The sequence below is a fragment of the Ammospiza caudacuta genome, chromosome 22 (assembly GCF_027887145.1).
Source record: "Ammospiza caudacuta isolate bAmmCau1 chromosome 22, bAmmCau1.pri, whole genome shotgun sequence".
Classification (NCBI taxonomy): domain Eukaryota; kingdom Metazoa; phylum Chordata; class Aves; order Passeriformes; family Passerellidae; genus Ammospiza; species Ammospiza caudacuta.
This window is the reverse complement of record NC_080614.1, coordinates 7,235,456-7,261,367: the sequence shown is the minus strand read 5'-3', so window position 1 is coordinate 7,261,367 and position 25,912 is coordinate 7,235,456. Positions and strand designations below refer to the sequence as shown.

Below are 25,912 nucleotides of genomic sequence, written 5' to 3'. Positions count from 1 at the left end.
CTCAATGCCAAGGTGGGCACCTCATTGTGCTGGTGCCAGCTGCCAGCCCCAGCAGGTCTCCAGTTCCCTGTGGCTGGAAGAAGCTTTGGGGAGCTTTGGGGAGCGGGATCCAGGCAGGTTTGGTGGTGGAGCTGGACCCCTGCTCTCCCTGCAGCGGGAATGGTTGGTATCGCCCAGTCCATCACTGGGCAAGCTGGGGCCTGCCCTGTGCTTTAATGAATAGTCATGAGGGACAGAAGGGGTGGGCCCCGTTTTGTTGTTGGATGCAGCGAGTTGACAGAACTAAGGGAGATGAAAAAAGCACAAAAAAAAGCCAACAGACGGCGGCACACGGACGGGCGGCCGGCGCAGCATCCCTGGAGCTGCCCCGCTCCCGCTCTCCTCCCTCTCCTCCCACCTCCCCTCCCTGCCCGGCGGCCGGCCCGACCCCATGAGTCCCGTGGCAGGAGCCTGCCCCGCGCTCCGTGAGCCCCGAGACAACTAAAATGCTCTACATCAGCGACCCGATGCAGCATTTCACCACGGTAGGTGCTGCTTGCTTTGCTTTGATGCTCTGCTTTGAGTTATCCTCCACTTCTGAGATACCTGATCCGGCTCTGCCTGGGTGCTGGATGCTCCAGGGGATGTCCCAGTGCACTCCTGTCCCTGTCCTGCAGCTGCTGGAGGAGCTGGAGCTGCTCCAGCCCTGTGTTGGTGCAGGATGCTGCAGCCTCAGCAGGCACTCGCTGCTCCTCTTGCTTTGCCCCATCTGCCTCTTGCAGAGCCCGAGGTGGGATTTAAAGCTCAGGTGCTGAGGGTGCAGGGTCCCTTAGTTGTGTGTACCGGTGGGAAGGGGCTCAGGCAGAGCATCCATCCATAAATCACAACCAAGATGTGAATTAAAGCTCAGGTGCTGGGTGTGCAGGGTCCCTTAGCTGTCTATGTACAGGTGAGCCAGAGCATCCATCCATAAATCACACCCAAGGTGGGATTTAAAGCTCAAGTGCAGGAGGTGCAGTATCCCTTAGCTCTGTGTGCACAGGTGAGCCAGAGCATCCATCCACAAATCACAGCCAGGGTGGGATTTAAAGCTCTGGTGCTGAGGGTGCAGCATCCCTTAGCTCTGTGTGCGCAGGTCAGCCTGAGTGTCCATGCAAGGAGCATCTGGAGGTGCTGGAAGTGTCTAAGGAGATCTGGAGGTTCTGGAGACCTCCAGCACCACTCTGTCATCCCAGCTGAGCCCACACTGCTCGCCTGCGTCCCCAGGCAGGCTTCCTTCCCCTGGTGGAAATCCCTGGGAGGGCAGGGCAGGTGAAGCTGTACCTGTGCTGCGGGTAATGCATTTCCAGCCCTGTGCTCAAGCACTGAGGTTGTTTCCTTAGGGAAAAGGGGTTTGTGTCTGTCCCTGGGATTCAGAACCGTCCAGCACAGGCGCAGAGGGAGCTGGAGATATAAGGAAATCTCTTAATTCCTGATTTTACCTTAAGTCTGTTGTTACCAAGCCTGTGTGTCCCATTGTCAGGGCTGTTCCATGGCAGGTCGTTGCTGCAGTTGTGTGAATAATTATCCCTGTGTGTGTATGTACATATTTACACACGCACACAAACACTCCTGCCTTCAATGCATCTTTTAGGGGAATGTTTCCACAATTTCATCAATTTTAAGCAGCAAGTCTGTGGTTTTTCATCAATTTTGAGCAGCAAGTCTGGGGTTTTGCCTGCACACCTGACTCTGGGTCTCTCCACCAGCACATTCCCTAAGTCTGGGGGCACTCAGAGTGCTGATTTTGCTTTGTGCTGAGGCAGCTCAGCCTGTCAGAGGTGACACCCTGGGTCTCACATCTCACCATTCCTCCCGAGGGAAGGTTTTCCCCCACCCAGAGCTCGGGATGCTCCATTCTGTGGTGGGTCCCCATTCACCTGCCCTTTCACAGCCACATGAACGCTCCTGTCTCTGAGCATGGGAGCAAAACAGCTCAGCCCTGATACTCCTGGATCAGCTGAGTATCATCCTGATACTCCTGGGTGCTGCCCCCTCCAGCAGCAATCCCTTTTCCCTTGCTGCTGTTCTCCTGGTTAATCCCTCAGCTTTTCTTGTGCAACCTCAGTGTCTCTGCAGCAGCTCCATTTCCCAGTTGGATGGCAAAAGCTTTCCTAATGTGCCTTTTTCGCCAGAGTTTCTCATAAGTTTTTCTCCCCAGGTGAAGCCTGGATTAAGGAGAGCTTGGCTTGTCTTTGGCTGGGCTATTTATAGAGCGGTGAGGAGGAATAGAGGGATTTAGGCGCATATTTTAGGGGAGAAAATGGCTGGATGCGTAAAAGCAAGCCAGATCTTGTTCGGCATTCCTCCACTTAGTCACAGGCTCCAACGACCTTGTGAGAGATGCAGGCAACAGGAGAACTTCCCTGGAGAAGGATGATTGCCTTTAAAACCATTCCACACCGGAGAGGGTTGGGTGAGGTTGGGATCCCAAGTTAAAACACGTTTTCCTGATTCCTGAGCCGTGAGCCTTGCAGCCCTTTGGAGAAGGCTGAGCCTGCTGGCTGTGCCCACGGCTGCTTCCACAGCTCTTGGGCTTCACAGATCTGCTCCAGAGGGTGCTGGGGACAGGGATGAGGGCAGTCCAGGGGTGCTGTGTCCCTGCTGAAATGCTGGGGTGACACATGGCAATGCACCCGGCACTGTGCATGGTCACCAGCACTGCCTCTGGGGCTGCAGGGTGAGAGCAATCCAGGAATTGCAGATTTCTGGGGGGAAAAACCCTGGGAATTGCAGAATTATGGGGGGGAAAAACCATCCCCTGAGCAATTTGGGAATTGGAGATTTCAGGGGGAAAAACCTGGGAATTGCAGATTTCTGGGGGAAAAACCCATCCCCTGAGCAATTCGGAAATTGGAGATTTCAGGGGGAAAAACCTGGGAATTGCAGATTTCTGGGGGAAAAAACCATCCCCTGAGCAATTCGGGAATTGCAGATTTCTGGGAAAAAAAAAAAACAAAAAACAGAATTGCAGATTTCTGGGGGGAAAAAAACCCCGAGAATTTCAGATTTCTGGGGGAAAAACCCATCCCACTTCATCTGGGAAACAGTTGTATTTGAGTCTGATTTTCTAAGGAAATACTAAGATTTCTTTAGCCACACAGCTCTTGGGAATGTTGCTGTGCTTGGGTAAAGGAGCTGCCAGCTCTTATTGGAAGAATCTGACAGTAATTGATCAGAAGAGGAACAAGGAAAAAATTGTAAAAAGTTATGATTTGGTCCAACAGGTCTGGAATAAGAGCCAGGACCCACCTAAGTGTGTCCATTTGCTCTGTGACCTTGCTGCAGCGCTTTACATCGCAGCCTCCTGCTTTGTAGGTTTGAGGTTTAGCCCAAATTAGGGCTGGGAGCAGCCATCCCACTGGAAAACAGCTACAAACCACTGCTGGGGAGTGATGTGGGGCTGTGTGTGTGTGTCCTGACCAGTGAACACAACAGGGACAGGCTGGAAAAGAGGGTGGAAAATGGTGAATGGCCGTGGCGATGGAGCGATGTCACGGCCAGGGATTGCTGCTCGCCTTGAGGGTGGCTTCACCGAGCTGTGACACTCTGGCTGCTGGAAGGGACAGAGCCCTGCGTGCAGGACAGGGCTGGCTGTCACTCCTCACCTGCAGCTGAACATTTCCCACACCTGAGCAAACCCCACCACATCCCTGCCCTCTCCTCCCCACCGCCATAAACGTGGCGTTCCCAAGGCAGGTGCTCCAGAAATCCGGGATTGGGGCACCTCGCTGGATGGAGCAGCTCAAAGGGGGTGATTTAAGCACACGGATTTCATCCCTCACACAAGTGGCGACCTGTCAGAAAACCCGAGCCACCCAGACCAGCTCCTTTGCCTCCCCTCCCGCAATGCTGGCCCTTTAAGGAGGCTGTAACAGGACACCCCAGCCCTGCAGAAAGGTGCCTGAGGTTTCCCCGTCTCTAAACTGGCTGGTGTTTTCTTTTTTTTTTTTTTTTTTTTTTTTTTTTTTCCCTCCTCCCCTTTTTCCCTTCCTCCAGTCCCAGTTCAATTTGCTCAACAGCAGCATGGATCAGAGCATCGGCAGCAGAGCAGCCTCCACCAGCCCCTACAGCTCCGAGCACACCTCCAATGTCCCAACGCACTCGCCCTACTCGCAGCCCAGCTCTACCTTCGAGGCCATGTCCCCGGCGCCCGTCATCCCCTCCAACACCGACTACCCCGGTCCCCACCACTTCGAGGTGACCTTCCAGCAATCCAGCACCGCCAAATCGGCCACCTGGACCGTGAGTTTTGGGGTTTCTGCATTGCTTTGGGGAGATGCTCAGCGCGGCCGAGCGCGTCGTCATCGCGCTCAGGGTGGTGGCATGGGGAGGTGACACGGGATGGAGCCACCACTGATGGTGACTTCATGGGCACAGGTGGTGGTCTTGGGAAGGGAAGAAGCTGGAAATATCCCTGCTTGCTTTCCAGGGTGTTTCTCCCAAAGGGGAGTGAAGCACAGCTGGGATGTCACTTCTCTCCTGGCGATTTCCTAAATTTGGGTAAATGTCTTCCATCCTGGAGAAGTACCTGCCTTGCTCTCACAGCGCTTCCCAGGGTGTTTCTCCCAAAGGCGAGTGAAGCACAGCTGGGATGTCACTTCTCTCCTGGCAATTTCCTAAATTTGGGTAAAAGTCCTCCAAAAATGAATGTCCTGGGGAAGTACCTGCCTTGTTCTGACGGCGCTTCCCAGGGTATTTCTCCCAAAGGGGTGTGAAGCACAGCTGGGATGTCACTTCTCTCCTGGCGATTCTCTAATTGTGGGTAAATATTCTCCGTCCTGGGGAAATACCTGCCTTGTTCTCATGGTGTTTCCAAGGGTATTTGCCAGCGGGTGCTGTCAGTAGTGAGGCCGTGGGTGAGAGGGACCTTTGCTCCTGTCCGTCCCCAGCTGTGCTGTGACTGCCATTTACAGCTGTGCCGTAAAATGTCATTTACAGTCCTTCTCCATCCCGGATTAGAGGAGTAACTTAATCCCTCCAAGTCATAGCAAATAACCGACCAGGATTTTAAGTGCAGCAGGTTTTGATGCCCGGAGATGTGGCTGCATAGGTCGGGAATTTTAAGGATTTTAAGCGCAGCAGGTTTTGATGCCCGCAGGGGTGGCTGCATAGGACGGGAATTTTAAGGATTTTAAGCGCAGCAGGTTTTGATGCCCGCAGGGGTGGCTGCACAGCCCCTGCTGTCTCTTGGGATGCAGATTTGCTCCTCTGCTGCTCCTGCTGCCCGGCACGGGACAGCTCTGCGAGCAGGGACCCAGGGGCCGGGCAGAGCACAAAAAGCTGCTCTGCTTTTTGTGGCAAAAAATTTCTCAGCCATGCTGCTGGCTCAGCGTGGTGTTTTTAAGGACTTGTGGCCAGTGGCACCAGTGTCAATCCCGCAGTGCCTCTGAGGGAGCTGCTGACCATGCCCAAGCGGGTTTTCTCCTCCGGGCAGCACTGGCAGAGCAGGAAGGTTGGGATGGGACGGCTGACACCCCTCAGGAGCAGCAGAATTCTCTCCGGGGCTGCGGTTTGACATTGCCATGGAACGGGCAGAGCAGCCCAGCGGTGTTTAAGCCCCGGCTGTGATAATGACCTTTGTTTGCGGAAGGTGACGGGTTTAATTGCCAAGACAATCGCTCCTGCTTGGCAGCATCCCTCCTGGATGCTGCGGTGCAGGGACACCCCGGGCAGCGGCCGATGGGATGCTCCCGGCTGTGCTGGGAGGATGCGGGACGGGACGGGCTCCGGCGGCTCGGCAGAGCTGGGGCTGTGTCCTGCCGAAACCAATGGGTGCTACAGCGGGAAAGCAGCAGCGATGGGGTGTTTGAAATCAGAATTCCCGGCTGGTGCAGTCCAGCAGCTTCCCCTGCTGCTTCACGGGACCGAGACTCGGTTGAGCGCACTGCCCTCGCAGGGATGGTTAAATCTCCATTCTTTCCACTTTCTCCCCTTGCGGCATTTCATTAGGAAGTGAGTAAAGCGGAATCCTCGGGCAGGATGTGATTCCAGCCCGCTCCTGTCCCTGCTAGGGGATGGATAACTCCTGTCAGCCGCAGGTAAATCTGCACAGGAGCTTTCCTTTCTTCATTCCCGTCCTAAAGCTCCCAATGGAAACCGAAACCAGGCACTGCAGCGTGTGCTGTCCTGGCACGCAGGGATGGGGGCCAGAACGTGCCCGGTGCTCTCTTTCCACTGTCCCCAGGTGGAGTGGGATGGTTTTGGGGTGGAGCAGAGGCAGTGCAGCAGGGCTCCCCTCCTGGAAACCATCCTGGGATCTTTCCACAGCTCTAAAGAGAGCTCAGGCTGTCTCGCACCACCCTGTGCTGACTGTTCTCCTCTGGCTGTGTCCCACTGGGAGCTCAGCTCACCAGGACAGAATGTGGCTGTTTTACCCAAGCCTCTGTGGGATTCTGAGCCGGCAGTGCCACACGGTGCCCTCTGAGCCTCGGGGGGACAGCTGGACCCGGGAGCTGCCCGGAGAACACGTTCATTCCATTCCAGGGGTGGCTGGGAGCATCCATGGAGCATGCACCCACCAGCTGGGACTGGGAGCCACCCACAGCTGCAAGGAGGGGTCCTGGGAAGGGTCCACAGTGAGGATTTGAATGCCTGAGTTGACTTTACCACTTGTGAGGACACTCAGAGGTGTGTGGCTCTCTGAGCCACAATGCTGGCGTGGCTGCATCCCCCAGAGCAGGTTGGCAGCAGGGCCAGTGCCCACCTGCACTGGGGCTGAGCCTGGTGGAGAGCAGCAGTGGGTTGGCAGCATGGGGCACCCTGGAGAGCACAGGGGGTGTTTCGTTTGCAGCAGTGATTCCTGCAGGATTGCCAGGGGTGGTGCAGCATGTCGGGCTTGCCAAGGTGCCACATGAGAAATTGTCCTGCTGGTGTGACTGCCTGTCCCTCCTGGTGTCCTCCTGGCTGGGGCTGTCACAGATGAGGCCAATGCCTTCCTCCAGCTCACTGTGACCTCTGCAGTGCCACTGCCACACCTGAGAGTTTGTCCTGGTTTAATGGGGAAAGGAGCTCAGCAAAACAAATGTGTTTTGTGTTGTCAGTGAACTTACAAATAACTCTGTGTGAGCTTCCACAGGAGCTGGGCACACACACCTAAGGTGAGGAAAAGCCATTGGGGAATGCAGGGAAGGGAAGGGGAATGTATGGTCAGCAGGGCTGGGGACAGAAAGGGACATTTGACAGACCAGTGATGGCCACACCAAGCTCAGCAGCACCAACCATCCTGGTGCTCTGCTTTGGGGCAGCACTGGGGAAGAACCAACAACCAACCCAGCCTCTTCCTCCTGGGGAAGCCTCGTGGCTTTTGAATACTCTGAGCTTTTCTGCACCCAATAATCCATGCTAGGGTGGTTGATCAATTGCCACCAACACTGACCACGAGCTGGGCAGAGCCATCACTCTGGGCAGCATTTTGGAGCAGAGAGGGCTCTGCTGCACTGGAAGGACTCTTAGCTGAAGGTCTCCTGCAATTTGGGGTTGAATCATGGAGGATCTGGCCACAGAAAAGGAAAGGACAGCTGGTGAGCAGGCAATGCCAAGACAAATGGTTTGTGTGAGTTAGCCTGGCAAAAGATTTGGCATCGTTTTTTGATATAGTCACGAGTTTTGGTTGATGGAGGTGTGTAGCCCAATGGCCTCCTGGTTTTGAAGGGTTTTGACTTGAATCCCTCTGGGAGATGTGGCATTACCTATTCTCTCTCTCCTAGAGCTCCTAAGGGCCAGCTGAGCTGGCCCCTGTAGAGTGCTGGACAAATACTTGCTGTACAGGGCTGGGCAAATCAGTGTCAGTGTCCACACATGGTGCTCCTGCCCACCCTTCAAACCCTCTATTGACAAAACAGCCATGGCCTGGGATGGAAATGTGAAGAAAATGAACAGTTTGGAACAGATGCTTTGTAGAGCAATACCACAGAAATGTTCTGCATGGAAGTTCCCCCCAAGAGGAGCAAGGGGGCTCGATGGTGGTGTACCCAGGAGATGGTTCCTGATAGCAGCCAGCTCTTTAATCTAATAGCAAAAGACAGAATGAGATCCAGCACTTGGAAGCTGAAGCCAGGCAAATTCAGACTAGAAACAAGGAGGTTTATTTTTTATTTTTTTTTTTTAGCAGTGAGGATAATTAACCATAGGAACAATTTACCAAGGAATGTGGTGGATTCTCCCAACTCCTGAAGGATTCAAATGAGGAGTCTGCATATCTCTCCAGAGATAAGATGTGCTTTAGCAGACACCCCTGACTCAATGCAGGAGGAGGAGGAGGAGGAAGGGGTCTGAGGGTAGCAGTGGGAGCAGAACATCATCAGGGGTCTGAGGGTAGAAGTGAGGGCAATGGGACCAGAACATCATCAGGGGTCTGAGGGCAGCAGTGTGGGCAATGCAACCAGAACATCATCAGGGGTCTGAGGGTAGAAGTGAGGGCAGTGGGAGCAGAACATCATCAGGGGTCTGAGGGCAGCAGTGAGGGCGGTGGGAGCAGAACATCACCAGCTGCTCTCTCTTCAAAATACTTCAAAATGCTGATTTTCTAATTTTAGAAAAGAGATGAATGGAGAAGGGTGAAGCCTTGGGACTGGCATTGCCCAGCTCTGTCCTGGCAGAGGGACTCTGAGCAGTGATGGGTGACATTTGTGTCCCCATCCCTGGACAGCAGCACCCGCGCTCGCCCATCCTGCGGGAAGCCCTCCGATCTGCTCCCACCTCCCTTTTCATTTTTAATGGCCTTCTTATCGCAGGGAGCAGCGGCCAGATGCCGAAAATAAGCTTTTCCCTGCGGTTGGAAGCCCCCCTCGGGCAGGCAGAGCCCGGGGAGCTGCGCACGGCAAGCCGGGGCACGCCGGCATCCTGCCCGGCCCCGGCGGCTCCGCTGCCCGGACACGCTGCAGCCCAATGCCGTGGGTTTCTCGCCGCAGCCCCTCGCCACGCCAGCCAGCTGGTAACTGATGGATAATTAGGATTTTTCTCAAGTCAGGTTGGCGGCAGAGCGCTGTTCGCCTGTGCCAGAGATGCGGAGGTGTTAATGGGGTCTTTGGCTTCCCGCAGCCGGGCTGCAAAGGGACGTGGGGGCTCCTGGAACCGGGAGGAGATGGACAAACCCCCGAGCAGGCAGGCAGGGGGGTCTCTGATACATCCATGGAACTACACCCGGGGTTGTCTTGTTGCTGTTTTGGGGAGCAAAGAGCCTGCGAGGGGAAGGCTGGACAGGAGGAGAATGCATCTCAATCCACGCGTTCTCCAAAGCCGTGCTCTTCCTGTGCTCAGGCTCCGTCATTCGCAGCCTAAGTGGTGAACAAGGCATCTGAAAAATAGGAGGGCTCCAAAAGATATTGCCCACAACCACTGCGTGCCTCACCATCGGCAACCTCGCCCTAACAGGAACACCATTCCTGGCAGGGTTCTACTCAAATCATTGAAAGCCTAAACACATCCTACCTAAACACCTGAGCCCTTCTTCTAACCCTTCGAACCACATTGTTCACCACAGTGTACATGATCCTCATGACCGTACTAGTACAGACCGGCTTTGTTTGAATCCGCCCTCAATTCCTGCTCCTGCTCCATGGATGGCTGTCCAGCAGTCACCCACAGCAAACCAGTCTGCATGCCAGTGCTCAGCCAGGGGAGATGGCAGAGTGAAGCTGGCTCCACTTACTTGATAGATCTTGCAGCTGGAGCATGAGCACAGAGGAGCTGAAATGCTTTCTGTGGTCCTGACTGAATGAGGAGGATGGGAGGAAGGTTCTCCCCTTGCTGGCCACTGTCTGTGGCTTTTTGGGGTAGAGGCAGATATGAAGAGGAGGGAAAATTCTTCAGGAGCATCTCTGTACCACAGACCCCCTCTGCAAACTCTCTCTGGCACCTTTCCATATCCCAGGAATGTTGCTGTCCAACAGACATGGCCTGGACTTGATTTGGGCAGAAACAGCTGGGGACACCCTGCGTCCCATATTTTGATATTTTGGTGCACCAGAAGTAGGAAAGCAGCCTCAGCACCAGCCTGCTCCAGAGCCCATCGAAGCCAACCACTGGAGGCTTTCCACCAGCTCTCTCAGGGTGTGGATGAGGCTCCAGGAGCTCCAGACACAATGGAATTAAGAAAAAAAGGCAAAGGAATTCGGTGTGTGATGTTCCAACACGATCCCGCTATCAGTTCCACTATCTCGAACGTGTCTGGTATGCACAGGTCAAGGGAATGGCTTCCTGGCAGTGCTGCTCCATGGGGAAGGAGAGGTGGGAGAGGGTTGGGAGCCCTGATCTCTGCTGCATGGGAGGGGGAAAGGATGCTGGTGTGCCCTTGGCAAACCCACATGCTGCCTGTGCCCACCTCAGCAGTGGCTGAGAGAGGGCAGAGGGGCAGCCCCTCCTGCATGGCACAGCCCTTCCTGCATGGCACAGCCCCTCCTGGGATGCTCCAGAGCCCGTGGTTTCCCCCTAAATCCTGCTCTTGCTGTGCTGGTTTTCCCATTTCCTTCCCAGCAGCAATTCCCAGCCTCCTTTTCCCTCCCCTCTCCTCCCAGCCTGCTCCCTGCACCCTTGGCAGTGTGAGCAACCTCCTTGCTGGATTTGTGGCTTCCTTTTTTGAGTGGGAGGGAGCTCTGGGCTTGGCTTGGACAGGGGATCTGAGTATCCACCACACAGAGGGAGTCAGACCTAGCAGGAGAGATTAAACCCTCAGAGTGCCAGTGCTGGATCAGCAGTGAGTGAGAGAGATCCCCGCTGGAAGTTATTTTAAGGATGTGCTCACTGGGGAAGGCAGGGAGAGGAGTCCTTTGGGGATGAACCAAGGAATTTTAATTAGCAGTAATGGCATGCTAATTAAGGTAGAAGAACACAGGCTGGAGCACAGGGAGCCTCCCTGTGCTGCTCTGCTGCAGAGCCCTGAGATCTCAGCGGTCTGTAGGGCTGAGGGATCTGTAGGGACAGAGCTGATGGTGGCTGGGGTGATCAGGGGGCTCTGCTGAGTGCCTTGAGACCCTCTGTGCTGGGCACAGTTGGTGGTGGCTTGGTGTCACCCCAAAGCATTGCTGGGGCCACAGGGAGGTGAATGTTGGGCATCCCTGAGGCCATCACTTCAATCCATCATTATTGTGGCACAGGGAATGGGGAGATGGGTTTTGGGACATCCCTTATGGCCATCACTTCATCATTATTGTGGCACAGGGAATGGACACATGGGTTTTGGGGCATTTCTTATGGCCATCACTTCAATCCATCCTTATTGTAGCACGGGGAATGGAGACATAGGGAGATGGGTTTTGGGACATCCCTATGGCCATCACTTCATCATTATTGTGGAACAGGGAATGGAGATGTGGGGAGATGATTTTTGGGACATTCCTTATGGCTATCACCCCAACCCATCACCGCTGCCGTGCAGGGACTTGGAGGCACAGGGAGGTGAGTGTTGGGGCACCTCTACGACCATCACTTCATCATTATTGTAGCACAGGGAATGGAGATGTGGGGAGATGGGTTTTGGGGCATCCCTATGGCCATCACCCCAACCCATCAGCACTGTGGTGCAGGGACTGGAGGCACAGGGCACCAAGGTACCTCTTAGAGCCATCCTCAGGGCAACATCCCCCTGTTCAGCCCACCTGTGTGCTGGACAGGTACCTCAGGCCCCGCTGGACACTCCCCTCTCCTCTCAACCACCAGTCGCACTCAACCCTGCCTGGTAGTAAATGAGCAACAAAGTAGCTCGGGGAGGAATTTCCAGCTCAGTGAGGAGTTTACAGGCCGGTGATTAAAAAATAGTTATTAAAAAAAAATTAGACAGAGAGCTAGGGAAAAAAAAAAAAATTAGCTGTGCCGCCGGCACGTCTTCCAGGATCTGCCGTAACAGATTCGTCCGAGCCGGTTAACGGTATTTGCGGTTTGCAAGATGCTACATGTCTGGGGAAGATGACAGACACGTTATTATCACCTCTCGCCTGAGATCTGCCCCAACCTGTCCCAGGATGCAGCTCTGCAGCTGCTTGCTGGGGAGTGCAAGGAAATTAGCAGCCGGAGGCAGCGCTTTTCTTTCTCTCTCTCCCTTGCCAGGCCAGTGGCTTTATTGGGGATCCATTGACTGCAGTCCTGGACACGTCTTGAGTAAAGCTAATGAGAAGGCTGGAATGTAGGAGAAGAGGAGGAGGGGAGGATTTGTGGAAAAAGCAATTGTTGAGCAAATCATTTCCTTCTAGAGGGAAAGGAGGCCTTGGCTGCACCTTCCCCAACAGGCAAGTCTAGACGCTTAGGTGTCAACAGTTGAAGATAAATAAGATTTTATCGGCTCCAAATCTGTTGGGACACATCCTCCTAGCGGTTCTGCTGCCCAGGGACGGCCAGGCGAGATGGACTTGGCCAGGAAGGCTTTCCAGCAGAGGATTCAGGTTATTTTTTGTGTGAGGCTGTCAGAATCCATGGGGAAAATCACCTCTCCCTGCTAATTTCCTGCCTGGGGAGGCAGCCCTGGGGCTGAGCAGCCTCTGGAGCCATCTCCTGGTGCTCTCTCAGGGTGGGCAGTGATGGATGCTGAGGCTCCACATCCAGGAACCATTGTGGGGCATTCACTCAGTGGCATCTTGTGGTGTCCAGCACATTTCCTTGGGGCAGCAGCACCAGGATAACCATGGGAAAGGCTCACAGTGGCTGGTGGCACCATGGGGTGACTGATTTATCTCCTGTTCCATCTGGCAGTGGTGCTGCATGGTCTCATCCCACCCAAAAAGCAGCTGCATTTCAAACACATCCAAAGGCCCTTTGTGGTACCAAGCTCTTGGGGAAACAGAGCTTAGAGATGATAGGTTGCTAGGAGTTAAATAATTTGGTTTTTCCATTTTTTTTTTTGCTTATTCCTGGTACTCTGGACAGACAGCAGTAGCAGGGAAGGGACAGAGACAGAGCTGGCATCACAGTATCAGCCCAGGAATTGGCGACAACACTGAAAGCTGCAGGAAATCCCAAAGGAACAGAGGTTCTGTGTGTTTCCATAGGCTCCCAGGGAGATTGTCAGTGCTGCCGCTGCTCTGTGCTGGTTCAAGCAACCCAGCACCCACAAGCCACAGAAACCATTTGTGTTCCTCAAACACATGCTAATACTCAATAACAGACAGTCTCTGGTGTTTTCCAGGAACAGAGGTGACCTGAGTCCTAACATAACCATGGAGACAGACACCAGAGGTCCCCAGGGTAGAAAAGGGTGTGGAGACACAGACAGGAGATGCCCAGAGCAGAACATAACCTGGCTTCTTTGTATGTGTGAAAGAATCCTGGAGCTGAGGTCTGGACATGTCAGGAAGGGGTTCAGGTGCCTCAAAATGTTGTTGCTATGCCTGGCAGCAAGCTGGCCACAGCTCAAGTGACCTGAGCTTTGGCTGTGACCAGCTGCCATGTCCTGAGAGGTCAGTTTGTCTAAACCCTGCAGAACGGGAAGGATGTGGCTGAACAGACTGAGGTTCCCCTGTGGGAACAGGTGGCAGGAACACAGCCATGGCACACAGAGAGCCAAGCAGCAAGGCAACCATGCTGGTTTGAGATTAAATCCCATCATTTTGATCTCTGGGCTCTGCTCTGCCACTGCCTCATGTCACACTTGAGCAGCACATGGTGCCTGTGGTCCCTGCAGGGTGCTGTGCAGGGTGTGGCTGTGCTGGGAGGCACCAGGACCTCAGGTGATGCAGCAGAGCCCAGCAGAGATGTGCATGAGGCTGATAACTATCAAATACAGATAACAGAGGAGAGAGATGTCTGCTCAGGGACACTCTACACAGTGCAGGTTTTACTGTCCTCTACAGAGAGTGTGCATTGCCAAGCTGGGCATGCAGAACCTCCTTGTGGCATCCCAAAACCACAATGCTGATTGTCCTGGTGGCCATGAGCAGAACCTCCTGGCACCCCAAAAACACAGTGCTGGTCGTGGTGGCCATGAGCAGAACTTCCTGGCATCCCAAAAACACAATGCTGGTTGTCCTGGTGGCCATAAGCAGAACCTCCTTGTGGCATCCCAAAACCACATCTCTGGTTGTGCTGGTGGCCATGAGCAGAACCTACTGGCATCCCAAAACCACAATGCTGATTGTCCTGGTGGCCATAAGCAGAACCTATTGGCATCCCAAAACCACATTGCTGGTTGTGCTGGTGGCCATGAGCAGAACCTACTGGCATCACTAAAACACAATGCTGATTGTCCTGGTGGCCATGAGCAGAACCTACTGGCATCACTAAAACACAATGCTGATTGTCCTGGTGGCCATGAGCAGAACCTACTGGCATCACTAAAACACAATGCTGATTGTCCTGGTGGCCATGAGCAGCCTGGCTCTGTGAGACCTCTCAGCCCTGGCTGCAGCTGGAGGTTGGCACAGGACGGCTCCACAGGGAGAGGAATCAGCAGCACAGCCTGGACTTTTCTTGCCCAGAATTATCAGCAGGGAGTTCCTTAAAAGAATAGTTTGTTATTGTGGAGGGATCTTTGAAGGCGATCCCGGAGCTGTTGGGACATGATAAGGTTATCAGCAGAGACAAGTCTGCACGGAGCGGCCGCCTTCCCCCTGCAGGGCATCACTCTGCTATTTAACAGAGATTTATCCATGTCATAACATGGTATAATGAGAGAATTTGTTACCAAAGAACTTGCCATAATGCACCTCTGCTCTTCCAGAGCAGTTATAGTTCCCAGGCATGTTGAGGGCTGCCCGGGAATGTCTACATGAAAAGATCCTTTGACAGGAGTTGTCAGTATTTTAACACCTGGCAAGGAAGAGCCCCTCCAAATAACCCTTGTTTTGCCACGGTGGCTCCTCTAAATGAGGGTGTTGAACCCCATTTTGTGGTGGGTGAGTGGGTCCCATGGGCTGCAGCCACATGGGAGTTTCCAGCCAGGAAGAGCAGAGTCACCACGTTGTGAGTGGAGCCCACACTTCCAGCTCAGCCCTGAGAATCCCTGAGAATCCCTGCTGGGGATGCAGGATCACACCCAGGAAGCCAAGCTGGCCATGGAGTCAAGGTGTAGTCAGCATTATCCGGTATGAGTGCAAAATTTGGGGATTTCTGTAGGGGTTTCCGAGCATCCTCTCTTGTTGGGTGAGTCCAAGTGCCTGCAAAAATAAGGATTAATGCTTGTTGTCAGGTTCAGGTGCATGTTGTACCTTTCAGCCACCACCCTCCAGTGACCACAGCATCCTTCTGCTCCCCCAGCACTGAGCAGGATCTGATCTTGGGACACCCAGGACACCCCATTGATCAGGTTCTGATCTTGGCACACCCAGGACACACCACTGAGCAGGTTTGATTTTGGGACACCCAGGACACACCGCTGAGCAGGTTCTGATCTTGGGACACCCAGGACACACCAGCTGAGCTGGTACCTGTGGCTGGCCACCACCAGTGCAGTGCTGGAGGAGCTGCAGGAGCTGCTGCTGTTTGCCTTGGCAGATCCTCTGCCCTTTATGTCTTCCAGAGACCACCTTAATGAGGCAAACCCAGATATGGTTTCTGTTTTTTGCCCTGTTCCAGTCCTCATGGTGGGAGCAGCTTGCTCAGCCATGGGTGGATCTACTCCTGTATCCAGTGCAGCAGGACTGGGAGATGCAAATCCTTCTTGCCTGACCCACAGCTGCACTGGGACATGTCAGAGCCAGGAAAACTGGGGACTGAGCCATCACTGTCAGCCCCTGAACACCCTCCAGCCCTGTGCTGAGCCCCTGTTTTGGGCAGCCCCAGCTCAGGGACTGACTGGCACAAGAAGAGCAGAGCCTGCCCTTGGCACACCTGTATTTGGATGGCTCAGGACAAGCTTTAACATCCCCACAAACGCTCTCTGCACGGTGGTATTTTTTTGGCACCGGGCGCTGTGTTGTGGGGATGAGATAAAATACCTGGAGCAGGAACATGCCCTGCCATGCAGGGATGGGCTGCTCCGAGCACAGGGGTGGGCTGGTGTATAGCAAACACATTCCTTGCGAGGTGGAAAACAGCGTGGCATGGCTGGGGTGGAAGGGAATTGCACATCCCCACAGCTGGGCAGTTCCTGGAAGGTGAAGGACAGGCTCTCCTTCCCCTCCTTCTCTGGAGGGGCACAGGCTGCAGCCCCCAGAGCTTCTCCCATCCAAGTTTGCCACTGAGCAAAATTCACTGTGTCCTCACGGGGAGGAATTTGGTGGCCACACACCATTTTCTGCTCAGCAGTGACTGCTGGCACTGTCTGCAGCTGCCACAGAGCATCCTCCTCCCACAGCCAGCCCAGACAGTGGTCCCCATCCTGTCCCCACCCTGTCCCCTCCATGAACCACTGCTGCTGCGAAGGATTGAGTCAGGATCAGGGCAAAGCCATCTTTGTCAGAACTAAACTCCCAGGTCCTGCCTAAACACTGTGACAGTGTTAATGGCATCAAGCATGATTTGCTCAGGCTGTGCTGTGTCAGTGCTCTGAGTGCTCCGTGTGTTAGAACAGACTCAGGATTGTTTCCAAAATGGGCTGAGTTTGAGGGTTATGGTGATTTCCAGTGAGATTCCCTCTGTCTCAGTGCAGTGGTGCCAGAGCCCTTGCCCATCAGGGAAACCCTTCCATGCCCCAAGAGGTGGCTGTATCTGGTTTATGTGGGTGAAATTGTCAGATTCCAACATTTCCAGGATAAAGGGAAGAGAAGGAAGCCCTGCCTTTACATCAGAGCAGCAGAGGAAGCTGAGGTTGGATGGGGCAGCACCCTCCACCCCACCAGTGATGCTCACCTGAGGGATGTCTCCTGTTTTCCAGTACTCCCCGCTGCTGAAGAAGCTCTACTGTCAGATCGCCAAGACATGCCCCATCCAGATCAAGGTGTCCACCTCACCTCCCCCAGGCACCATCATCCGGGCCATGCCCGTCTACAAGAAGGCAGAGCACGTCACCGAGGTGGTGAAACGCTGTCCCAACCACGAGCTGGGCCGTGACTTCAACGACGGTGAGGGCTGCATGTCCCTGGTGTCACCACCCTCCTGGGCTCAGGATGAGCACCCTGGGCAGCCATGGCTCTAACTGCAGGTTTTCCTTGCAGGCCAGTCAGCCCCTGCCAGCCACCTCATCCGGGTGGAAGGCAACAACCTGTCCCAGTACGTGGATGACCCAGTGACGGGGCGGCAGAGCGTGATGGTGCCCTACGAGCCCCCTCAGGTACCCGGCTGCTCGTGATGGGGACAAGGACCAGGAACCTCCCTGGTTTGGGGTGCTGGGCCCAATGTCCCCCTTGCCCTGGCACATCGGAGACCACTCTGTGCTCATCCCCTGGCACACTCCAGAACCTGTAGGTCCCAGCCCTGTGAAGCATCCAAGAGCAGCTCGGTCTTGTGAAGTGGGATGTAATGGGATATCCCCTCCACTCCTTCCCTTGGTGCCCCCACAGTCCTTGTGCAGTCCCCTTTTACCAGCTGGGACCATCCCCAATGTTCCCCTGCTCATCCTGCCAAAGCACCAGCCCTGTGCCAGAGGGTCCAGCCCTGATTCTTCACTCTGTGGGGATCCCAGCCTGCCTCCCCTCCTCTTCTTCACTCCGTGGGGATCCCAGCCTGCCTCCCCCCATCACTCCCCGTGGATCCCATCCTGCCTCCCCCCATCACTCCCCACTCAGCGCCTGCTCTCCCCTCCCGGCCAGGTGGGGACCGAGTTCACCACCATCCTGTACAACTTCATGTGCAACAGCAGCTGCGTGGGAGGGATGAACAGGAGGCCCATCCTCATCATCATCACCTTGGAGACGAGAGAGTGAGTGGCTGTGGGAGCAGGGTTGGGCATCCCTCCCATCGAGGGAGGCTGGGGAAGGAACCCTCCCTTTCAGGGAGCATCCCCAGGTGTCAGAACTCAGTGCATCCCTCTGGGTGTCCAGAGTTGCTGAGGACCCCATCAGGGGGCTCGGAGACCCTCGCACGCTGCCCAGAACACCTGGGGATTTGATTGTGACCCCTGGAGCAAGTTACCAGCTTTGTATGAGGACCTGAAAGTCACACAAGTGTGAATAGTATAATAATAAAATTATCACAGGGTGAAAATGTAGATTTTAGGATTTTTGGTATGGGGGTTATGGGGACAAGATGAAGGAGCTTGGGCATGTCCAGCCTTTCTCCTTCTTCTTCTTGTTCCCCATTTTCTGCAGTGATGTTGGCACTTTGGGATTGGTTTAGAGTAGAGGTGCACTGTCTAACAAAGGTGATAGGTATTGGGAATTAAGTGTAAATATGTTATACGTAGTTTGTAGTATAAAAGGACAACACAGAGTGCCTGTGGCTGCCCTGCTGAGCAGACCTCAGCTGGGCAGAAAGAAAATTTTATAGATAAGAATTGATAAACAACCTCAAGACCAAAAAGTGAAGAGTCCAGACTCGTTCTTCAGCCGCACAGGCTGAAACAGAGACATCCTGCACATCTCAGAGCAGCAATTAACCACCAAAACCCGAGACTCAGGGAATGGGATGGGGCTGCCCCAGCTCTTGGCACAGCAATGCTCCCTCTGCCAGCTTGGAGAGGGGCTGGCACGGAGGGACCAGGGACTGGTCAGATGGAACCTTCCCCTGCTCCCAGCTGCTCAGGGGCTCGCTGAGGGTCTCTGGTGTGGTTTCTGCCCTTCCCAAGGGGAAGCAGGGCCACTGACTGTGCTGTTCTCCCAGCGGGCAGGTCCTGGGGAGGAGATCCTTCGAGGGGCGGATCTGTGCCTGTCCTGGCAGGGACAGGAAAGCTGACGAGGATCATTTCCGAGAGCAGCAAGCCCTGAATGAGAGCACGGCCAAGAACGGCAACGCCAACAAGCGCAGTGAGTGCCCTGACAGGGGTGGGGGGCTCGGGACACTCAAAATCCCTGCCCTCCACAAGCCTGGGCTCAAATCCACACTCTGAGATGATGCTTTGACCTTTCTCCACTAAATCTCATAAGCTGGACCCCGGCCCTCTCCTCACAGAGCCTGGGCATGGCTCTCATGGCTGGATATATAAATTCATTATTGACAATAACAAAGGGACACTCTCCCATGCCAGGCCCCAAGGGAATGGTTACCTTTTTTTACAAAATTATCAACAAAATAAGAACTATTTAATAAACCTAAAATAATCAGGAAAAAAATACCTCAGGAGAATCAGCAACATGTACAGTAATATAAACAAAAGTGTATTTCTCCTATGAAATCACCTTTCATGGCCTTCCATGTGAAGTCTTAGCCATGTATTCATAACTTTCAAAACAGAGCTTGAAAACACAAAAAAAAACCACACAAAAAACCCCCACAAAGCCCCACCAGAATATATTTTCCAAAGCTATGATTACCTGGTAATCAAACAACTTTTAACTTACCAGTAAGCAAATGACTTTTAAAATGTTCAATGTACCACAAAAAATTTAGCTTCATAAACTTGTTCATAACATCATAATATTCCCTGTTTTGTATGATGCATAACCTGAATTTTTTCATAGAAAAGAAATGTTCTCTGATTTTAAAAAATATTAATTTTAATCCTGTCTCCCACAACTCTATCAATTGTCTTCTCCTCTCCTTTCCAGCCTTCAAGCAGAGCCCCCAGGGCATCCCAGCGCTGGGCACTGGCATTAAGAAACGGAGGCACGGGGAGGAGGAGATGTACTATGTGCCTGTAAGTGTGGGTGAGCTGCAATGGGGTCAGAAATCCATTTGGGACAGTGGTGGGACATCGTCCCCTCTGCCAGAAATACTTTGGGAGGGGGATGTGGCTACTTAGGACAGTAGAGGCCTTGGGAATAGGAGCAAAAGCATCCATGGAAGCACATGTCCAAGGGATTGGGGCATCCCAAACAGTCCCTGGCCACAGTGACAGTAGTCTGGGTGGAAAAAAAGGGAGCATGAGGAATTGGCCAGGTGGGACGGGAATAAAGCAAAGTCCTGGTGTTGTTCCCTCCTCCAGGTGCGAGGCCGGGAGAACTTTGAGATCCTGATGAAGATAAAGGAGAGCCTGGAGCTGGTGGAGCTGGTCCCACAGCAGCTGGTGGATTCCTACCGGCAGCAGCAGCAGCAGCTCCATCAGAGGCAGTGAGTCCTGCCCCAGCCCCTGAGACCCCCAAAACTCCATGAGACCCCCATAGCCCCTGAGACTCCCATAGGCCCTGAGACCCTCACAGGCCCCAAGACTCTCACAGGTCCTGAGAACCTCACAGCCCCTGAGACCATCACAGCCCCTGAGACCCCCACAGGCCCTGAGACCCCCACAGGCCCTGAGACCCTCACAGCCCCTGAGACCCTCACAGCTCCTGAGACCCCCACAGGCCCTGAGACCATCACAGCCCCTGAGACCCTCACAGCTCCTGAGACCCCCACAGGCCCTGAGACCCCCACAGCCCTGGAGACCCTCACAGGCCCCGAGACCCTCACAGCTTCTGAGACCCTCAAGCCCCTGAGACCTTCACAGCTCCTGAGACCCTCACAGCCTCTGAGACTCCCCAGTCCCTGAGATCCCCCCAGTCCCTGAGAACCCCCCAGTCCTCCAGGCCCCTGCAGCCTCCTGAGACCCACACAGTTCTGAGACATCCACCATCACTGAGGCCTCCATCATCCCTAAAATCCCTACAGTCCCTCAGAGCCCTGAAGCTCCTCAAGCCCCTGCAGCTCCTGAGACCCCCACAGTACCTGAGACTGCCACAGTCCCTGAGACCCCTAAAGCCCCCTCAGACCCCTGCAGCCCTTCAAGACCCTCACAGCCTTTGAGCACCTTTACTAGGGAGGCTGGATGGGCTGGGAGGGAGCTCCAGGCCAGAGCAGGGCAGCTCTATCCCGCTCACCCCAGTCTGACCAGAGTGCTCTCTCCCAAAACAGGAGCCAGCTGCAGACACCTTCCTCCTACGGCCCCGTCCTTTCCCCCATGAACAAAGTGCACGGAGGAGGGATCAACAAGCTGCCCTCTGTGAACCAGCTGGTGGGACAGCCTGCCCAGCACGGCTCCAGCTCTGCACCCGGCCTGGGCCCCATGGGTACGTCCTCTGTCAGCAGGCAGGGCTCTCCCTGCTCAGAAATGGGGTTTATTACTGATGTCTTGATTTCTGGGCCCCTCCCTGGGGGTTCCCCTGTTGGGGAAAACCCTCATGGAGCAGTTCTGTGTCAGGAAAAGGAGATGCACTGGATTTTTTCGGTCTTCAGCTAGTTGTTTATCATTATCTTATCAAAACCTCAGCACATTGTCTACACCAGACTTTGAGCACAGGAAAAGCACCCCCAAAATGATGTACAGATGTACAGATATACAGTTTCAAGGTCTTTTAAAGTTGCCCCATCCAATTAACTTTTAAAACATGCTTTATTTTTTTACCTATCTACCAATAACTCATCCCTTGTCTGTCCACGTAACCCAAAACTGCAGTTTTCCTTGACCAATCACCCTGTGCCACCAACACTGCAGAAAATGGAGTAAATGAAGAAGAAGAAGAAGCTTGGGACAATGCCCAATGCCCTTTATCTTGCCTCCATCTACTACATACCAAAAATCCCAAAACCTAACTTTCTCACCCAAGTGACATACTATTCTACTCTCTATAATATATTTCACACTTTTGTACACTCTAATCTATCTTGAAGTCCTGGAAGTTTTCTCCATGGGTGAGGGTCAAAGCCAGTGCTTCTCTGGGGGTCAGAGCAGAAAGAGAAATATTCCCTGTGCAGGGTTCCCACAGGTTATCAGGTTTGGGTGGTTTCTAATGGGTGCATTTGTTGCCACTGCCCAGGACCTGGAATGCTGAACAGCCACCCCATGCAGAGCAACGGAGAAATGAACGGGGGCCACTCCTCCCAGCCCATGGTGTCGGGGTCCCACTGCACCCCCCCTCCACCCTACAACGCTGACCCCAGCCTCGTCAGGTAGGGAAGGCACCTGGTGTCCTGTCTGTCTGTCCTCTGTTCCTCGCTGTGTCCCTCGCTCTAACCTTCCCATCTGTCTGGCAACTGGTCAGCTGGCCACTGGCCCCAACTGAGAAATCACTGCTGCTCCTCTCACCTGAGCAGCAGCACCTGAGCAACCAAAGCCCAGCTACCAATCAGTCAGGAACCTCCACTGCCCTCATACACCTTCCTGATCCCTGATCAATTAGAAATTAAGTACATCCTGAAGAGGGTCTTGTCCTACCTGTCCAATGGCACGTAGCTTTATGAGCTTCCCTCTTCCCCTTCCAGCAACACCTGGAAATGGCTATGTGGCTTATTTCAACCAGAAATGCATTTACAGCTCTGCAGGTTTTTAATGTTTTGGCCTTTAAAAAGACCACGGATGTTCTGACAGACCTTGGGCAAACATCCACACAGGGCAGAGCCCAGGGCATGCCCTGATCCCCCTCCCCAGTAGCTTGAGCTCCCTCATATTGTATGAGTTCCTGAGCCAAAATCTCAGATAATCATGAGGAAAACGTGTAGTTTTAGGAATGAACACAACCCCACAGTGTGCTTTGACCTTAGTGCCAGTGGAGCACCCATGGAGCTCTCCACATCCCCCACCTGCCATGGTCTGTCCCACAGAGATGGGACACAGCTGTTGTTCATGAGAACTTAATGCCACTTTATTTTCCAAACTTTCTCTGCAGTTTTTTAACAGGATTGGGGTGTCCAAACTGCATCGACTATTTCACCTCACAAGGGTTACAGAATATTTACCACCTGCAGAACCTATCCATAGAGGTAAATGCTTTGGGGAGATCTGTTCTTATACCACTTGTTTCCCACACCCGTTGGTCTGAAAAGCAAACCTGAAAGTGTTTTGGAGGAAGGGAAACCTGTGCCCCAGCCCCTCACACAGAATGTGTTCCCAGGATTGATGCCTGTCATTCCTGCCCCTTTGATGGTCCTTTGGAGGTAGCTATTGCTCAGGCCTTGGTGAAAATCACAACCAGTCCCAAAAAACCACAACCAATCTCAGCTTCCTCCAGACTCTCAGAAACAACAGAGATCAAAGATCCCCAGGCCAGAGCTCAGGGAGATTTTCCACCTATCACAGAGAACACAGCTGAGGTGCTGAGTGTGCCCCATATCCCACAGAGCCAGCAGGGACACCCCACAGCAGCTCAGGGAGGTTTAATCTGGTCTCACCTCTTCCCCTGCTAATCTTTAGAATGAAAGAGGCTGAAGTCTGGAATGAAATAGCCCAGATCAGGTAAAAGCAGGAAAAAGTATGGAGAGGATGCTGGAAATACCTGTGTGTGCCCAGAGCATCATCCTCTGCTGCTGGTACCTGGGGTGGCAGCAGAGCTGCTCCCCAGCCCATCAGAGGAACAAGAAAAAGGAAAACAAAAAATAATCCTGAACCCTTTGAGCCATGGAAAACCCTGTAAATCCCCGAGTTGGTGTTTTGACTGAGACAGAGCTCCTGCCTGACCCTGTTTTGACCTCGTTTTGCCCCAGGCAGGTGTAGCAGTGTCTCTACCTGGCAGCTGCAGCATCCCGCAGGAGAGATGATGATTTGTCACTGGTGGCTGGGGCCAGTTGTGTAACCTGAGCCTAGTTCTGGACCATTTGCTGAACTAACTCCATGACTGCCTCTCAGCTGTCCACGGGAACGTTTAGGAATGGCCAAAACTTGTGTCAGGGCAGAGCTGTGTGTCTGAGTTGTTTGTAGCTACTAATTGCATACTCGCTGTCTGCTCCAGTTAACACTCCCGTGAGTCTCTGTGCTGGCATTAACACGGACCCCTGGCAGCTCCCCCCTGTGCTGGTGTGCGTCCTGGCACATGTCCCCAGTCTGAGGTCACCCACCTCAGTGCTGGAGGCTGGTGCTGCTCCAGCCTGCTGGGCCAGGACCAGAGCAGAGGGCATCCCAAGTGCATGGCCACAAGGATGCTCCACACGCTGCTCTGCAACCTGTGTTCAAGGGGAATGATCCCTTCCTTCCTCCCATTTCCACATCAGTTTGATGTGAATCCCTCCCAAAACAACAACAAAAATCTCCAACCTGCAAACCTGCAGTTACTTGGTTACAAACGGGAAATAACCCAGGGTGTGGTGGTGCTCACAGGGGTCCCAGGATGAGGGAAGAGATGAGAATCTTGACTCCATGTTTCAGAAGGCTGATTTATTATTTTATTATATATGATATTAAAAGAAAATGATATATTAAAACTATACTAAAAGAATAGAAGAAAAAATTCCATCAGAAGGATAGCAAGGAATAGAAAGGAATGATAATAAAATCTTGTGACTGACCAGAGAGTCCAAGACAGCCAGACTGCGATTGGCCATTAATTAAAAACAACCACATGAGACCAATCAAAGATGCACCTGTTGCATTGCACAGCAGCAGATAATTATTGTTTACATTTAGTTTCTGAGGCCTCTTCTCAAGAGCTTCTCAGGAGAAAAAATCCTGGCAAAAGGATTTTTCATAAAATATGTCTGTGATGCCCAGGGGAGGCATCCATGGCCATGGGTGCATTGGGATGCATCCAAGGCCATGGGTGCACCACGATGGACCCATGGCCATGGCGGCAGGTCCAGCTCTGCCGTGTTGGGCTTTGCACCCATGTTTTCCCCCAAAAAAACAATCTGGGCCTCTCTCCTGCTGGTCCAGCCCCATTCTGCCAGCCGTGCCTCAGCAGTGTTATCCTTGCAGGATCTCGCAGCACTGAAGATCCCGGAGCAGTACCGCATGATCATCTGGCGGGGCCTGCAGGAGCTCAAGCAGAGCCACGACTACGGGGCCCAGCAGCTGATCCGCTCCAGCAGCAGCAACGCCTCCACCATCTCCATCGGCAGCTCGGGCGAGCTGCAGCGGCAGCGGGTGATGGAGGCCGTGCACTTCCGCGTGCGCCACACCATCACCATCCCCAACCGCGGCACCGCCGACGACTGGGCCGACTTCGGCTTCGACCTGCCGGACTGCAAATCCCGCAAACAGTCCATAAAGGAGGAGTTCACGGAGGGAGAGATCAACTGAGGGGCTCCAGACGCTGGCGGGGTGATAAACTCCCCTCCACCCCCTCAAAAATGTGTTTGCAGCCTTGGGCACCTGGAGAAGTTTAAGTTTGTTATATCCAGGGGAACTGAGGGCCCTGAGCCAGGCAGGAGGTGCCTGCCTGGGGAGGAAACTGGAGGTGAGGAGGAGGAGGAAGGAAAGGAGGAGGGCAGCCGAGCCAGCTCAGCAGCCGGAGTGGGGTTTCTGCCTGCCCACGGCACAGGAGGCACTGTGTGGTTTGTGTTTTCCTGGAGCATCCCTGCATCCAGCAGTGTAAGGACAGCACGTTTTTCTCATCCCTGCTTGCCGTCCGTGCTCTTCATGGTGTCCCAGACTGAGAGGGCTTTGCCACTGCAACAGACTCAGCCCTGACCTGACCTGTGCAGGGACTGGTGTGAAGCCACATCCTGCATTTCCATGGACTGCCAAATGCACCCCTTCCCTCAGCAGAGTCAGAAAAACCCTGTTTGTCCATTACCAATGTGTTCTTGTACTTAAAAGTTGGTGTATATAAACAGAATGTACATACAGGAAACTCGCTGTGCTGTAAGGAGAAAGATTTATTTTCATGTAAGCTATAAAAATTGATACTGACTCCTGAGACACTGCAGTGTCATGTAAATTAATTCCATGTTGTAGCATGTAAACATGCAGACAATCCTGTCTCCAGCCTTATCTGTTCAAATCTCAGTTTTTTCCCCTCCTCTGAATCTCTTGCATGCAGTTGTGGAGGAGGGGGAAAGCCAGTGATTGTCCTGGGATGTCAGAGATCTGGATAATCCCTCCCTGCTCCCTTGGGGAGTTTTGTTGACAGGTCAGACCTGACAAGCTGGAATGTCATGGTGTAAATTCCATCCTTTTGGAGCACAGCATGGACTGGCCGACCAATTCTCTTCTGTTCCTCGTCATTTTCCCCAGCTGCGATTTCTCTGTTGATTCAGACTGGGAAAAAAAGCCTTCACAGAAAGGAAGCACACAAATAGGTGTGTTCCC

General features: G+C 53.5%; 1 protein-coding gene across 3 annotated transcripts; it reads left to right on the top strand.

Moving 5' to 3' along the window:
• Positions 1 to 485: 485 nt before the first annotated feature.
• On the top strand, positions 486 to 24,901 carry TP73 (tumor protein p73). Of its 3 annotated transcripts, XM_058818622.1 has the most exons (12): positions 486 to 524; positions 4,018 to 4,263; positions 16,760 to 16,946; positions 17,040 to 17,155; positions 17,634 to 17,743; positions 18,643 to 18,785; positions 19,527 to 19,615; positions 19,904 to 20,028; positions 20,809 to 20,963; positions 21,711 to 21,843; positions 22,560 to 22,653; positions 24,578 to 24,901. In XM_058818622.1, the coding sequence occupies exons 1-12, from the start codon at positions 486 to 488 to the stop codon at positions 24,899 to 24,901; spliced, it is 1,761 nt and encodes a 586-aa protein (XP_058674605.1). The 3 variants fall into 3 exon arrangements, with proteins under 3 accessions (XP_058674605.1, XP_058674606.1, XP_058674604.1); XM_058818621.1 differs by lacking the exon at positions 486 to 524 and having other exon boundaries at positions 4,030 to 4,263; positions 20,812 to 20,963; XM_058818623.1 differs by lacking the exons at positions 20,809 to 20,963; positions 21,711 to 21,843.
• The last annotated feature ends 1,011 nt before the right edge of the window (positions 24,902 to 25,912 follow it).

Bases quoted from the DNA above. Each gene is read 5' to 3' on its own strand.
- TP73 (XM_058818622.1), top strand. From the start codon at position 486: ATGCTCTACATCAGCGACCCGATGCAGCATTTCACCACG. The intron at 525-4,017 runs GTAGGTGCTGCT...CCCTTCCTCCAG, and splicing joins CGATGCAGCATTTCACCACG to TCCCAGTTCAATTTGCTCAA. The intron at 17,156-17,633 runs GTACCCGGCTGC...CCTCCCGGCCAG, and splicing joins TGCCCTACGAGCCCCCTCAG to GTGGGGACCGAGTTCACCAC.